Genomic DNA, 13,379 nt, shown 5'->3' with positions numbered 1-13,379 from the left:
TTGGATGCACCTCCCAATGCATTCAAGCTCCAACACTTTAGAGATGCAGCATGGTAAAAGGCCCTTTGGCCCATCGAGTCTGCACTGACCTACGATCCCCCCACATTAACACAATCCCACACACACTAGAAACAATTTACACTTGGACCAAGCCAATTAACAAACTAACCAGTACGTCTTTGGAATGTGGGAGGAAACCGAAGATCTCGGAGAAAATCCACGGGGTCATGGGGAGAACAGACAAACTCCGTCCAGACAGCACCTGTAGTCGGGAACGAACCCGAGACTCTGGCGCTGCAAGCGCTGTAAGGCAGCAACTCCACTGCTGTGCCACCGAGCCGCCCAGTTTTCTTTTATTCACAAAGTTCTTTATGTTTCCTCTCATGGACTGCAATTCGGGAAGGAAAATTTATATTGTTTTTGGCAGGTATTAAATTCTCATCTCTTATATGGGTTTCTAAACTGTAAAGTATTTATTAGAGAATTAGAGTACATGAATACTGTATTATAAAACTAGTGCAAAATTCACAGTTCAGTGTATTTTTTGGAAGCATGGTCTGGTATCAACAGGTGGTAAGAGCAAATGGATGCTTTACTGTGTATGGTCACAATTTATTTCCCAGGATAGATGATGCTAAAATTAGAGGGCACTGGCTTAAAGTGAGAGGGGGAGGGATTTGAAGAGGGATATTAGAGACAACCTATTCACTCACAGAATGGTCCATATCTGGAGCCAACTGCCAAATGGAGCCATAGAAGTACGTTCAATCACAACTTTCATAAGTCATTGAGACCGATATAAGAAGAGTTTAGAGCAATATGGGCCAAATGCAGGCAAATGGGACTAGCCTAGAATGCCAACTTGGTCGTCACGGACAAGTACAGGAGTAGGCCATTCGGCCCTTCGAGCCTACACCGCCATTCAATATGATCATGACTGATCATCCAACTCAGTATCCCGTACCTGCCTTCTCTCCATGCCCCCTGATCCATTTAGCCACAAGGGCCACATCTAACTCCCTCTTAAATATAGCCAATGAACTGGCCTCAACTACCTTCTGTGGCAGAGAATTCCAGAGATTCACCACTTTCTGTGTGAATTTTTTTTTTCTCATCTCGGTCCTAAAAGACTTCCCCCTTATCTTTAAACTGTGACCCCTTGTTCTGGACTTCCCCAACATCGGGAACAATCTTCCTGCATCTAGCCTGTCCAACCCCTTAAGAATTTTGTAAGTTTCTATAAGATCCCCCCTCAATCTTCTAAATTCTAGCGAGTATAAGCCGAGTCTATCCAGTCTTTCTCCCCCTCTTTTCCTCCCCCTCTCTCTGCCTCTCCTTCTCTGCGCCTGCCCACCTCTACGACACCCCCCCCCTCTCTGCTATCCCCCCCCCCTCTGTGACCCCCCCCCCTCTCTGCCTCCCTTCTCTCTCTTTCTACCTCCTCTTCTCACTCTGCCTCCCACTCTCTCTCTGCCACCCACAGAATAAAAAGGGACTATGTAACCAAAATATCTCTGCCAGTATTAATTTCAACATAGGCCTCTTTCACCATCTCTCATTCTGTCAAATATTTACTTCTGTTCCTTTCTCCATGAAATGTATAACTAGTTTCCTATTAACTGAGGCTGTGAGTTCCAACTTCTCACCACTCTCTAGTTAAAGAAGTTTTCCCTCTCAGATTTTTTAGTGGCCTACCTTCTCTTTATGTCCATAATTTTGGATTACCCACAAATAATATTTTCTTTGAGTCTGCTATGTTAGATCTCTTCATAAATGTAAAGGCTTTCATTGGGTTAATCTTTAGCCCTCTGTTTCCAGGGAAATAAGTCACCCATTGTGCAAGTATCCCATTTCTTCTTTTTATGCATTAATAGAGGTAGCTAATCAAATGGTGGATGCCGTCTCAAACCTTGACCACTGTACCATACAAAGAAGGTTCCATGGTTAGATCCACGATCAGTGACGTTTTTTGCTGTTACCAGTGGGAGGAATTGATGTTTGTGTTGGAAAGGACACGCAGGGACAGAATGGACCTTACCCTAGTGGGTCCCATAGTGAAAACTGTTTGTTTTGCGAGCTTACACTTCATGCCCATTAGATACTTTGAACAGGAAAATATTTTAATATACTATATGAAATTTAAGTGGTGCACATATCAAATCTAAAAAGAAAATAATTGATGGGCATGAAGTACAAAGCCAGGTTTCTATCTCTTGATCACCATCCTTAGATAATAAAGGTGTGTTTCAATTATTTTCAACTCACCCGCCCAACACCATTTCTTTCCATACTTTTCAGCATTCATTTATAGCCAGATGCAACCGAACTGTCAAATAATAGCAACAAACCTCTTCAAATTAACGATTCGATCCACAGATCATTTTGAGTTAACAGCTTGATGGCACTGAATTTACACACTATGTATTTGAGGTGAAATTTGAGTCCATGGTAAAAGCGTTTTAGGGTTAAAAAGCTTGGATAGCTACTGTTTGAAAATTCTTTCATCTTACAATTATCTCAATTCATTATTAATCTTCCTGAATCCACAACATTGAAATAAAGTGCTGATGCCTCAGTGGTCAAATGATTTGTTGTTGCTTGCTCTGCCTGTGATGAATGGCCTGCGATTATTGCGTGAAATTGTACCGATCTGTAAAATGGAACAGAACACAAAAGTGAGATGAGTCACTCAGCCACTGCAGAGTATGTTATATAACGTCTGCTTCTTTTCTGATTATGCTGCAGAACATTTCATCTCTTTCTACATGTAATTATCTGCCTTCTTTAGATGCACCTATACTGTTTAACTCGCCCTCTCCATGTAGGAGAGTTCTGCATTTTAATCACACTGGTGGATAATGAAGCATTTCCAGGATATATCAGTGACATTCTTCAATTCATGTCCCCTGATTATGGATTCCCCTTACAAAAGCAAACATTTCTATGTACAAGATGTTGCTGAGGCCGCATTTGGAGTATTGTGGTCAGTTTTGGTCATCTTTCTATGGGAAGGATATTGTTAATCTGGAGAGAGTGCAGAGAAGATTTATGAGGATGTTGAAAGACTTGAGGGCCTGAGCTATAGGGAGAGATTGGACAGGCTAGAACTTTATTCCTTTGGATGCAGGAGGCCGGGGGGTGCTCTTATAGAGGTGAATAAAGTCATGAGGAGAATATTTAGGTTGAATGTTCTGTCTTTTACCCAGAGTAAGAGAATCAAGAACTAGAGGACATAGGTTTAAGGTTAGAGAGGAAAGATTTAATTGGGTCCTGAGGAGCAACATCTTCATACAGAGGGCGGTGGGCATATGGAACAAGTTGCCAGAGGAGGTAGTTAAGGCAGGTACTATAACAACATTTGACAGACATTTGGACAGGCACATGGATAGGAAACATTTAGGGGAATATGGGTCAAACACAGGCAAGTGGGACTTGTATAGATCAGGCATTTTCGTAGGCATGGGTAAGTTGGGCCGAAGGGACTGTTTTCATGTTGTATGACTCTGTGTCTACATTACCTAGCCTCATATTTCTTAAAAGTCCGTTGCCATTAGATCATAAAATAGGAAATATAAAATCTGCAATATATATTATTTTTTGCAGTCTTCTGTGATACTTAGATTGTTTCTAAATTGGGAATCATAGTGAGTCAACTGGCTTTGATAGAAAAGATAATTAGGACTTAAAATGAGTTTGTGGAAGTTAATGAACTTCACATTACTGATGGTTTTTGGTATTAGACCGGTGTTGAGATGACTGGAGGCTTACACAGCTCCACGTAAACGATTATGAAGAATCTTAATTCATATCTAAAGACTTATATTTAGACATCATTTCAAATCCGCCCTCACGTAATTGCGTCACTTATTTTTGTGATTTGGCAGTTTTGCGGTTAATCAGGAGATTGCTTAATGAAATTCCACTTGTATGGGTTTTATCTTTCTGATCCAGAAGTTAACTTGCAAAGCTTTGAACTCCTCATAATTCCCTATTTAAGGAAGCATTTTGCCACCAGCGCTTATGTAAATTGTATTGCCAACAGAGGTTTACTGTGTCTTTTTACAATTCATTCAACGTGTTGAGCATCAAAGTGAGCCTGAACTAAACTTCCATGAAAAATCCCTTCACTTCAGTCAGCTTTCTGATGCGGAAAATATTTTAACAATATCTGGTATGGAGCCACTTCCAGAATCAGAATAGCATTGACCTATTTAAATATGCCCAATATACAGTTACCCTGAATAAAAAGATAGCTTTGGCAGATATGTCAAATAGTTGTCAAGTATTATGACAGTTCTGGTGGTGAATCTGGCAAGTGTAGAGGTGGGGGAAGGATTGGACCTGCTCACCTACCGGCAAAGTATGGCCACCAGGTGGGAACAGGAGTGAAACTTACTTTCTTGGTTATTTTTTGCCCTTTCCAATTGTTTTGTATCTCTCTCTTTCATCTCTCTCATCTATCTTCCGACTCCCTGGTCCCCTCTTATTCTTCCTCGCTCTGTGTGCATTCCTTTGTAGAATCAAGGAACTGCAGGTGCTGGTTAATGCATACAAAGGACACAAAATGCTGAAATAACTCAGCAGGTCAGGTAGCATCTCTGGAGAACATGGATAAGTAACATGTTGGGTCGAGACCCTTCTTAACCTAATGCATTCCTTTGTTCCTCTGTCAAAGTTGAATGGTCAATCTTATCTTCGATTTGGTTTGGCTCTGGTGACTGAGAAAGTGCCTTAACACCACAGAGAGCTTAGCAAAATAGGTTGTAGTTCCATAATATTTCCAATATTTCTTAGCATGTATTATAACATTTTGCAGGGAAACTTAATTATATCCTTTATCCTTTATCTGTACACTGTGGATGGTTTGATTGTAATTCATGTTTAGCCTTTTCTTTGACTGGATAGACTGGAAAAGCTTTTCACTGTACTTCGGTACACGTGACAATAATAATCTAAACTAAGATGAGGCATATTTTGATGAATTATTCTCCCCGTTCCAGTTAATTCAGTCGATTGCGCTCACACAGCAGGCAGCATGTCACCATAGGCCCACTTCCTGTATTTTGGGGGATGGTATGTTAGGGTATATACCACTGACAGGAGGGAGCTGTTGATTGCAGCACTCCCTGTTGCCTCATCTACATCTTTACTCACAGGTGCATATCATTGCAACAGTGTCTACCGTTAGTTTGTTCTGCAGGTGGATTGCAGATACTGAACTGCTTAATTAAGTTGTTCTCATTTTCTATGGAGCATTCCACTCCACCCAGTATCTGAAACCCACTCCAGCCTATGTTCCTAAAGAGTCTACAGTGCATTCAGAAAGTATTCAGACCTCTTCACTTCATCCACATTTTGTTACGTTACAGCCTTATTTTATAATGGATTAAATTCTTTTTTTTAAATCATCAATCTACACACAATACCCCAGAATGAAGAAGCGAAAGCAGGTATTTAGAATTTTTTCCAAAGTAATTAAAAATAAATAACTGAAATATCACATTTACAGAAGTATTCAGATCATTTGCAATGACACTCAAAATTGTCGGTAGACCTCCGAGACAGGATTGTGTCAAGACACAGATCTGGGGAAGGGTATAAAACAATTTCTGCAGCATTGCAGGTCCCGAAGAGCACAGTGGCCTTTGTCATTCTTAAATGGAAGAACTTTGGAACCACCAGGACTCTTCATAGAGCTGGCCGCCCGGCCAAACTGAGCAATCGAGGGAGAAGGGCCTTGGTCAGGGTGGTGACCAAGAACCTGATGGTCACTCTGACAGAGCTCCAGAGTTCCTCTGTGGAGGTGGGTGAACCTTCCACAAGGACAACTAAATCTGCAGCACTCCACCAATCAGGCCTTTATGGTAGAGTGGCCAGACTGAAGCCACTCCTCAGTAAAAGGCACATGGAGTTTGCCAAAAGGCACCTAAAGGACTTTCAGATCATGAGAAACAAGATTCTCTGGTCTGATGAAACCAAGATTGAACTCTTTGGCCTGAATGCCAGGTGTCACGTCTGGAGGAAACCAGGCACCGCTCATCACCTGGCCAATACCATACCTACTGTGAAGCATGGTGGTGGCAGCATCATGCTATGAGGATATTTTTTAGCGGCAGGAACTAGGAGACTAGTCAGGATCGAGGGAAAGATGAATGGAGCAAAGTACAGGGAGATCCTTGATGAAAACCTGCTCCAGAGCGTTCTGGACCTCAGACTGGGGTGGAGGTTCACCTTCCAACAGGACAACAACCCTTAGCACACAGCCAAGACAATGCAGGAGTGGCCTCGTGACAAGTCTGTGAATGTCCTTGAGTGGCCCAGCCAGAGCCCGGACATGAACCCAATTGAACATCTCTGGGGGGACCTGAAAATAGCTGTGCATCGACGCTCCCCATCCAACCTGACAGAGCCTGAGAGGATCTGCAGAGAAGAATGGGAGAAATTGCCCAAATACAGGTGTGCCAAGCATGTGGCGTCATACCCAAGAAGACTTGAGGCTGTAATCGCTGCCAAAAGTGCCTCAACAAAGTACTGAGTAAAGGGTCTGAATACTTATGTAAATGTGATATTTCAGTTATTTATTTTTAATTACTTTGCAACATTTTCTAAACACCTGTTTTCGCTTTTTTGTTATGGGGTATTGTGTGTAGATTGATGATAAAAAAAATGAATTCAATCCAGTTTAGAATAAGGCTGTAACGTAACAAAATGTGGAAAAATTGAAGGGGTCTGAATAAGTTCTGAATGCACTGTATGTTCCTCTGACTATGTGCATTTGTCTCCTCCAATTCCTCTGGAAATCCCCTCACAAGCACTGACCAAGCATTTAATCCCAAGTCAAATGAATGGCAAAGGTAAGTTGTCTCTGACTAGTCATGTGAAGTGCATTGAGTGTTAAAAGTGCTCCATAAATTCCAGTTGATTATGTTAAGTGGGTCAATTTAATTATTTGTGGTACTGATAGCTATTTTCACCGCGCTTCTTTTCAATCCCCAGACAGCTGTGTCTCCTGTTAAATGCCGAGAACATCTTCCATTCCATGGCTGAAATCCTACTTTGGGAAGAAGACCTGAAATTTGCTTCAACTATGGTCCAAACGCTGAACTCCATTCTCTTAACATCAACTGAACTCTTCCAGCTTCGAAACCAGCTGAAGGACCTGCGAACAACGGTGAGGGCCACCTCTTTGGCTCACAGTTTGGGCATAGTTGTGTAGATAAGGTTTGGTCAGTAGGTTCATGTCAAGTGATGCAGGTATTTTACTTCCTGACTTATAGTCGGGACAATGCAAAATGCTCCATTTCGCGGATTAGGATGACTCCATTGATCTTACCTTGGCAAGTAACAGTAAAATGGCAGCTTTTTGTTTCCTGTTTCTTATTCTCAACATCATCGTCCTTACTGACTGCCTCCTCAATTTCTCCTTTGCAATGCCTGGTTCCAAGTTGAGTTTGCCTTTCGGCATCTCAAGACCTCAGCTTTCACTTCCTATTCCATCTGCTGATTCTTGTTAATGAAAAATAGTAAATGTATGAAAATCCAAACAAAAACTACAGATACTGGAAATTTGAAATAAAAATGTAAAATACTGGAAACATTCAATAGACCTATCAGCATCAGTGAAAAGAGAAATTAAATTTATTCCCAATATTTCAGGTCGAATGAAACATTAACTTTGTTTTGCTTTCTACAGATGCTGCCTGGCCCTCTATGGGTTGTCGGCATTTTTTATTTTTATGTAGTATTAGGTCCAGATTGAAATGGGAGGGCATATGCTCTACCTACCAACCAACCACCTACTGCCGAGAGGCCAGTCAGCCCCTTCTACTTATGACTTTTCAACAGTTACTCACCTTTCTCCATATTTATTTCTTATTATTTACCTACTTGTCTTTTCTATCATCACAACTTTGTATTTTGAAGAAAATTATTCTCTTAATCGGTGACTGTTAATTTAGTGCCCTTTTCACTAACTCACCAATCAATAGAAAGGAGTTTCATGTACTTCCTTTATCAAACCCCCTCAGCTTTATCTCGATTAGATCATTTCAATCTTCAATATTCCAATTTAAAGAAGGAGATAGGCAAAGTTTCGGGCCGAAACCCTTCTTCAGACTTAGCAGTCTGAAGAAGGGTTTCGGCCCGAAACGTTGCCTATCTCCTTCGCTCCATAGATGCTGCTGCACCCGCTGAGTTTCTCCAGCATTTTTGTGTACCTTCGATTTTCCAGCATCTGCAGTTCCTTCTTAAACAAATTCCAATTTAAAGAAATTGACTATCTCAAATCTCCTGGCCAAAGACTCACTTAACTGATGCTTTCTTCAAGATAGCTAAACAATGCTGAGCACCAGATTTGATGCAGTTGCACGCAGTAATGAGGAGGGTGTGTGATCATGTATTTTGCGGCATTTGGATTTAAATGACTTGGAGGACAGGAAGAAAACATGTTCTGCTAGATCTCAGGTTGTCTAAGAGATTGTTTGGAGACAATACTTTGTGTGGGGGTGTTGGGAGCTTCAAATGTGACTTCCTTACATCATTATTCTGGAGATGATCATTGGATAACCAGAGTAGAGCTTACTGTAAGAATTTGAATATTTTAAGATTTAATTTCCACAACCCTCCCCCTTACACCTCCATTGGATAAATTTGATATACATAGAAGGTTGATTTTCTTAAAAATAAGACCATTTACAAACAGCGATCCATCTTCACAACAGATGGTATTCTAACATTCAGTTTAAAAGCGACGTTCCTTTTATGTTATGACCAGAGGGCTTCACAGTGGTTCTAAATTAGTGCACTGAGCACCACAGTTTGAAGCTATAACTTGCAGATGCCATGTTTTGTATGCTGATTTTTGAAAATTATATTTTCCTTAAATTTTGTTATCTACAGGAAAGCTGCAATCTGTTCTGCAGTTTGTATCGTTCCTGGTGTCACAATCCTGTCGCCACAGTCTCCCTCTGCTTCCTCACACAGAACTACAAGCACGCCTACGATCTCATCCAGAAATTGTATCCTTTCATCTTAACATGTGAGCTTGACAGCTTGGCTTGTTTTCCTGGAGCTTCTCTCAGTTGGTAAGACTCGAGCCTTGGGTCAGAAACTTGCACGTTGAAACCTCAAGCATGATTGATTTTGCAGCCTAGTTTGTCAACTGTACCATCAGACCTCTGGAGGAGATGTTAAACCAAGGCCCGTGTAAGAAAGAACTGCATCTGCAGAACTGCAGATGTTAAACCAAGGCCTTGTGTGCACTGTTCTCAGTGAACACTGTCAAGTTCCCATGACACTTCAAAAGTAATCCCAGTGAAGTATGTGTTCATCCTTCTTGCTCCTCCAGTCGTAACTAACAAAAACAGAGAATAAATTGGTCATCCCATCCACGCAGATTCTGTGGGTGGTTCAGCTCTGGTATTGTACATCTGACTGAGGTGGTATCTGGTCATACAGCATTGAAACAGGCCTCACAATCTGCACCGACCATTAAATCTCCATTTATACTAATCTAACACTAATCCCTTGACCAACACACTGGCTTAAGTGTCCTTGTTTGAAGTGATTTGGATTACAACATTGATGTATCTGCGGATGATGCCCACACCCTTGTCCTGTGAGCTAAATTAAGTGCTGTGGCTTTCAGGTTGTGCAACTGGGAACAAATATACCAGTGTTCACATGTTAAGCCCTTCCATGATCAGTTTGTAAGCATGCAAGGGTAAAAAAAAACATAATATGGAGGCAGTTCCTTGTGTGCTCATTTTACAGTGCCCTGAAGTCCATGCACTGTAACAGTACCCATAACACAGTAGAAACTGTAAGACATGATGAGGAGGATATTACGAGGCATTGTTATAAAGCCATGTGAGCGCTGCAGGACGGGAGTGTTTCATGAAAGATTTAAATTAAACTTCTTTTCCTTGTATGCAGCAGTGGCATAAAAACACTTTTGTAATGAGATACAGTTCTTGTCTTTAATATTGAGCACAAGGGATCTTCACATCATTGCTGCAATAGATGATAATTCTATTAGATGTAGTGTGGTTTCTTCAAGTTGCAGCCCTCCCGAAAGAGTAGCTGCTCATGTGGTCTGATCTGTTTGGTGTGACAAAGGTTGGCCTTCGGTTCTTTGAATTGCAGTTCACTTTGCATGGATAATATTGGCATTGGTCTGTGACTTTATGGGGGTGGAGATATAATATTTTCCAGGACTCTTGATATTTGTACTTAGTATCCCATAAATACCGACTCCATCCCTCTCTCTTCTGCACTTAACGGAATTATAAAGAAATGGTTTCTGTGTGTGATATCTCCCTGCAGCATAGAAGATGGTTATTTGGGCTATCGAGTCCACTAGTCCTCATACTTATTTTATTTGTAAACTATTCTCTCACATGCCCACCTATCCCACCCTGATTTTCCTGCCACGAACCTCTAAACCATATAACCATATAACAATTACAGCACGGAAACAGGCCATCTCAGCCCTTCTAATCCGTGCCGAACACTTACTCTCACCTAGTCCCATCCACCTGCACTCAGACCATACCCCTCCATTTCTTTCCCGTCCATATACCTATCCAATTTATTTTTAAATGATAAAATGGAACCTGCCTCCGCCACTTCCACTGGAAGCTCATTCCAGCCAGCTACCACTCTCTGAGTAAAGAGGTTCCCCCTCATGTTACCCCTAAACTTTTGTCACTTAATTCTCAAATCATGTCCTCTTGTTTGAATCTTCCCTACTCTCAATGGAAAAAGCTTATCCACGTCTTGAGTTTATCCACGACACTAATAAAGGTAAATTACAATGGCCAACTAAGCTACTGTGAATTATTTGCTGCAGTTCAATCATGGCTTGGTTCCTGAAATTGTCCATATTGTACATATCCGTGTACTCATGCCCCTAGGCTGAACAAGACCAGAATTGGCAGAATAATCTGTTGCAGATTCCTCTGCAAGGCCAAACAAAAAATATTAATGGCACCAACTCTGCATGAGCATTTTACTTTTTTCCATTTATAGGTAAAACCAGCTTTTGGTAATACATCAACTCTATTCACTTAGACATTTATTAGCTCTGGACAAATCACTTACTTTTTATTTTTGGCCGCACTTACTGTTGGTTGGAACTGTACAGTTTTTACCTGCAACCTTCTTAAACCCTTATCTGTAGTGAGTTAACACTGCTGTGGTTTACAATTGAGCTGAGGCCCCAGGCCAGCAGTTTCCAGGGTTCTGACTTCCAGGGAACAATCCATGGCTGTGATGCTTCCCTACCCTCCCCCCCACTCTTGGCCAGATAGTCGGACACTATTCAGTGCTTGCACGCTCAGAGGAGGTACATGGGTGAGGAATCCAGGAGGTGAGATGTAGGGGAATAAATAAATCCTGACAGGTTGCTGATGACTGTTGCGGTAGAGCAATAAGAATCGTATGTATTCTGTTCGCCGTATCTCGCATTGCACAGCTTGTGCAGTTTTTCGAGTTGCATCTATTAGTGAGCTCTATTTATAATATCATTTAAAGATTTATTAGTTTGAAGTGGATTTTTTTTCATGGCAATGCAAGTAGCTGATAAGGTGATGTGCAAATCATTGTGTGACAAGTGGAAAATCCTCAGAATGGAATACGTTTTCCTTCAAAGGGATAAACACTGACATGGAGCATGTGGAAAGGCCACACTGTGGTTGCTTATTCCATAGCTTTGCAAATTTGACTAATGCCCCATCTCAAAGAAGGTATGTAGCTAAGGAAACGGTTGAATTGCTGGGCTTATGATTCAGTGGATGGAAGCTGAAATTAGTCTGAAAGAGTCTGAAATTATTTTTTGAAAAATTTTACATTGCCTCGGATATCAGTCGAAGTGATGGAGTCTTGGGCCAGGTTAAGTTGAGTTGATTGTCTCATGCACAAGTATAGTGAGGCACAGATACAATGAATATCCTGCCAACAGCCAGCATCACAGACACACAGCCTCAGACAATACAGAAAAATATAAATTATACATGAGATTTATAAATTTCACAAATTCTGAAAGGCAGTAAAAATGAAAAAACAAGCAAAGTTTGGCTTACTTTGTTGCAATTCCCAGCTTCGAACTGGCACACTATCATGATTGGATTTTAACTGCCCTTTGAAGCAATTTAAACACTGTAGTGACGCCGGCACTTCTAAAATAAGCCGTAACACTGTCTTCTAAGGCAGCCTGCAATGAGAAATAAGGCATGTTCTTTACATTGTATGATTTAAAAAAAACTATATTTTATGTTTCCCTCTAAAAATTACGTAGCTGTTGAAGATCTGAGTCCAATTCACTCTGATTCCAATTGGGGCAATTATGATTTTGAAGAAAACTGCAAATATAGATTCTTGAAATAATCTATATTGAAAACTACATTTAATTCTTGAAATGACCTAGATTGAAAATGTTACTAACTGTCAAGAATTCACATAATGTAGTTGATACTTTGTGAGTTTCAGCTATATCCCTAGCTCCTGATGTAAATGTTTGTCTTTAGACTAATTAACATAACATAAGAAATCGAAACAGGAGTGAGTCTTTTGGCCTACTGAGTGTTCTCTGTTATTCAGTATAATGACCTGCACCTCAAGTCGATTTCCCCAGTGGGACTGTCCCGAAATGCTACATTCTCCATGCTGAGAAATGTTTTCTCAGTATTTAACTTGTTAATCCTCCTCAAGATCTTGTGTGTCTTAATCGAGAGCACCTTCCATTCTTCTAACGAGAATGGACCAACCTAACTCAATCTTTTTTCATAAGACAACCCTTTGGAGGAATTGGACCAGTGAATTGCTAATTCTAAGTATGGCATTTAAACAGAGAGACAAAACCAAACATAGTCTAATGGAGGTCGCAATAAAGCCTTCAGAAATCTCAGCAGGATATATTACATTTTTGTACATCAACTCAGTGCAATTAAGTGCAACATAACATTTGCATTCCAAATTGCCCACGGTGCTCAAACATTTGGCCCTACTTCTCATGAACCAGAACCAAACTCATCTGTGCACCCAGGGTCTGTTAGCTTCAGTCTTTAAAAGACAATCTTCCTTCCCATGCAAGAACCCATATTTTCTCTGTCTACCACCTGAAACACTCACGTAATCCCATCAAACCTTTTGCAGACAAGTGTGGCATTTTCACAGCTGGCTTTCCCACCCATCTGTCTTTGGGGAAGTTGAATCCATTGTGTTCCCTTTAAATCTGTCATCTATCTGATCCTGATCCCCATGGTGCTCACTGGTAGCATTTTACTAACCCGAACATAAACCATTTGTTCCTTTTCACTTTCTGCACTAATAACCTGTCCTCTCCATGCTAACAATTAAGCTTGACCAAATTTAATGTATAT

General features: G+C 40.9%; 1 protein-coding gene across 2 annotated transcripts in view; it reads left to right on the top strand.

Annotated features, from left to right (window-relative positions):
• vac14 (VAC14 component of PIKFYVE complex) overlaps positions 1–13,379 on the top strand; it is a 246,888-nt gene that overhangs the window by 176,038 nt on the left and 57,471 nt on the right. For both annotated transcript variants that reach the window (XM_033036030.1, XM_033036029.1), the window contains exons 16-17: positions 6,997–7,171; positions 8,899–9,017. In XM_033036030.1, coding sequence (XP_032891921.1) covers positions 6,997–7,171; positions 8,899–9,017 — 294 coding nt within the window. The remainder of the gene's footprint in view (positions 1–6,996; positions 7,172–8,898; positions 9,018–13,379) is intronic.

The sequence above is a fragment of the Amblyraja radiata genome, chromosome 17 (assembly GCF_010909765.2).
Source record: "Amblyraja radiata isolate CabotCenter1 chromosome 17, sAmbRad1.1.pri, whole genome shotgun sequence".
Classification (NCBI taxonomy): Eukaryota; Metazoa; Chordata; class Chondrichthyes; order Rajiformes; family Rajidae; genus Amblyraja; species Amblyraja radiata.
The sequence above is the reverse complement of the archived record's forward strand: the minus strand, read 5'-3'. Positions and strand labels throughout refer to the sequence as shown.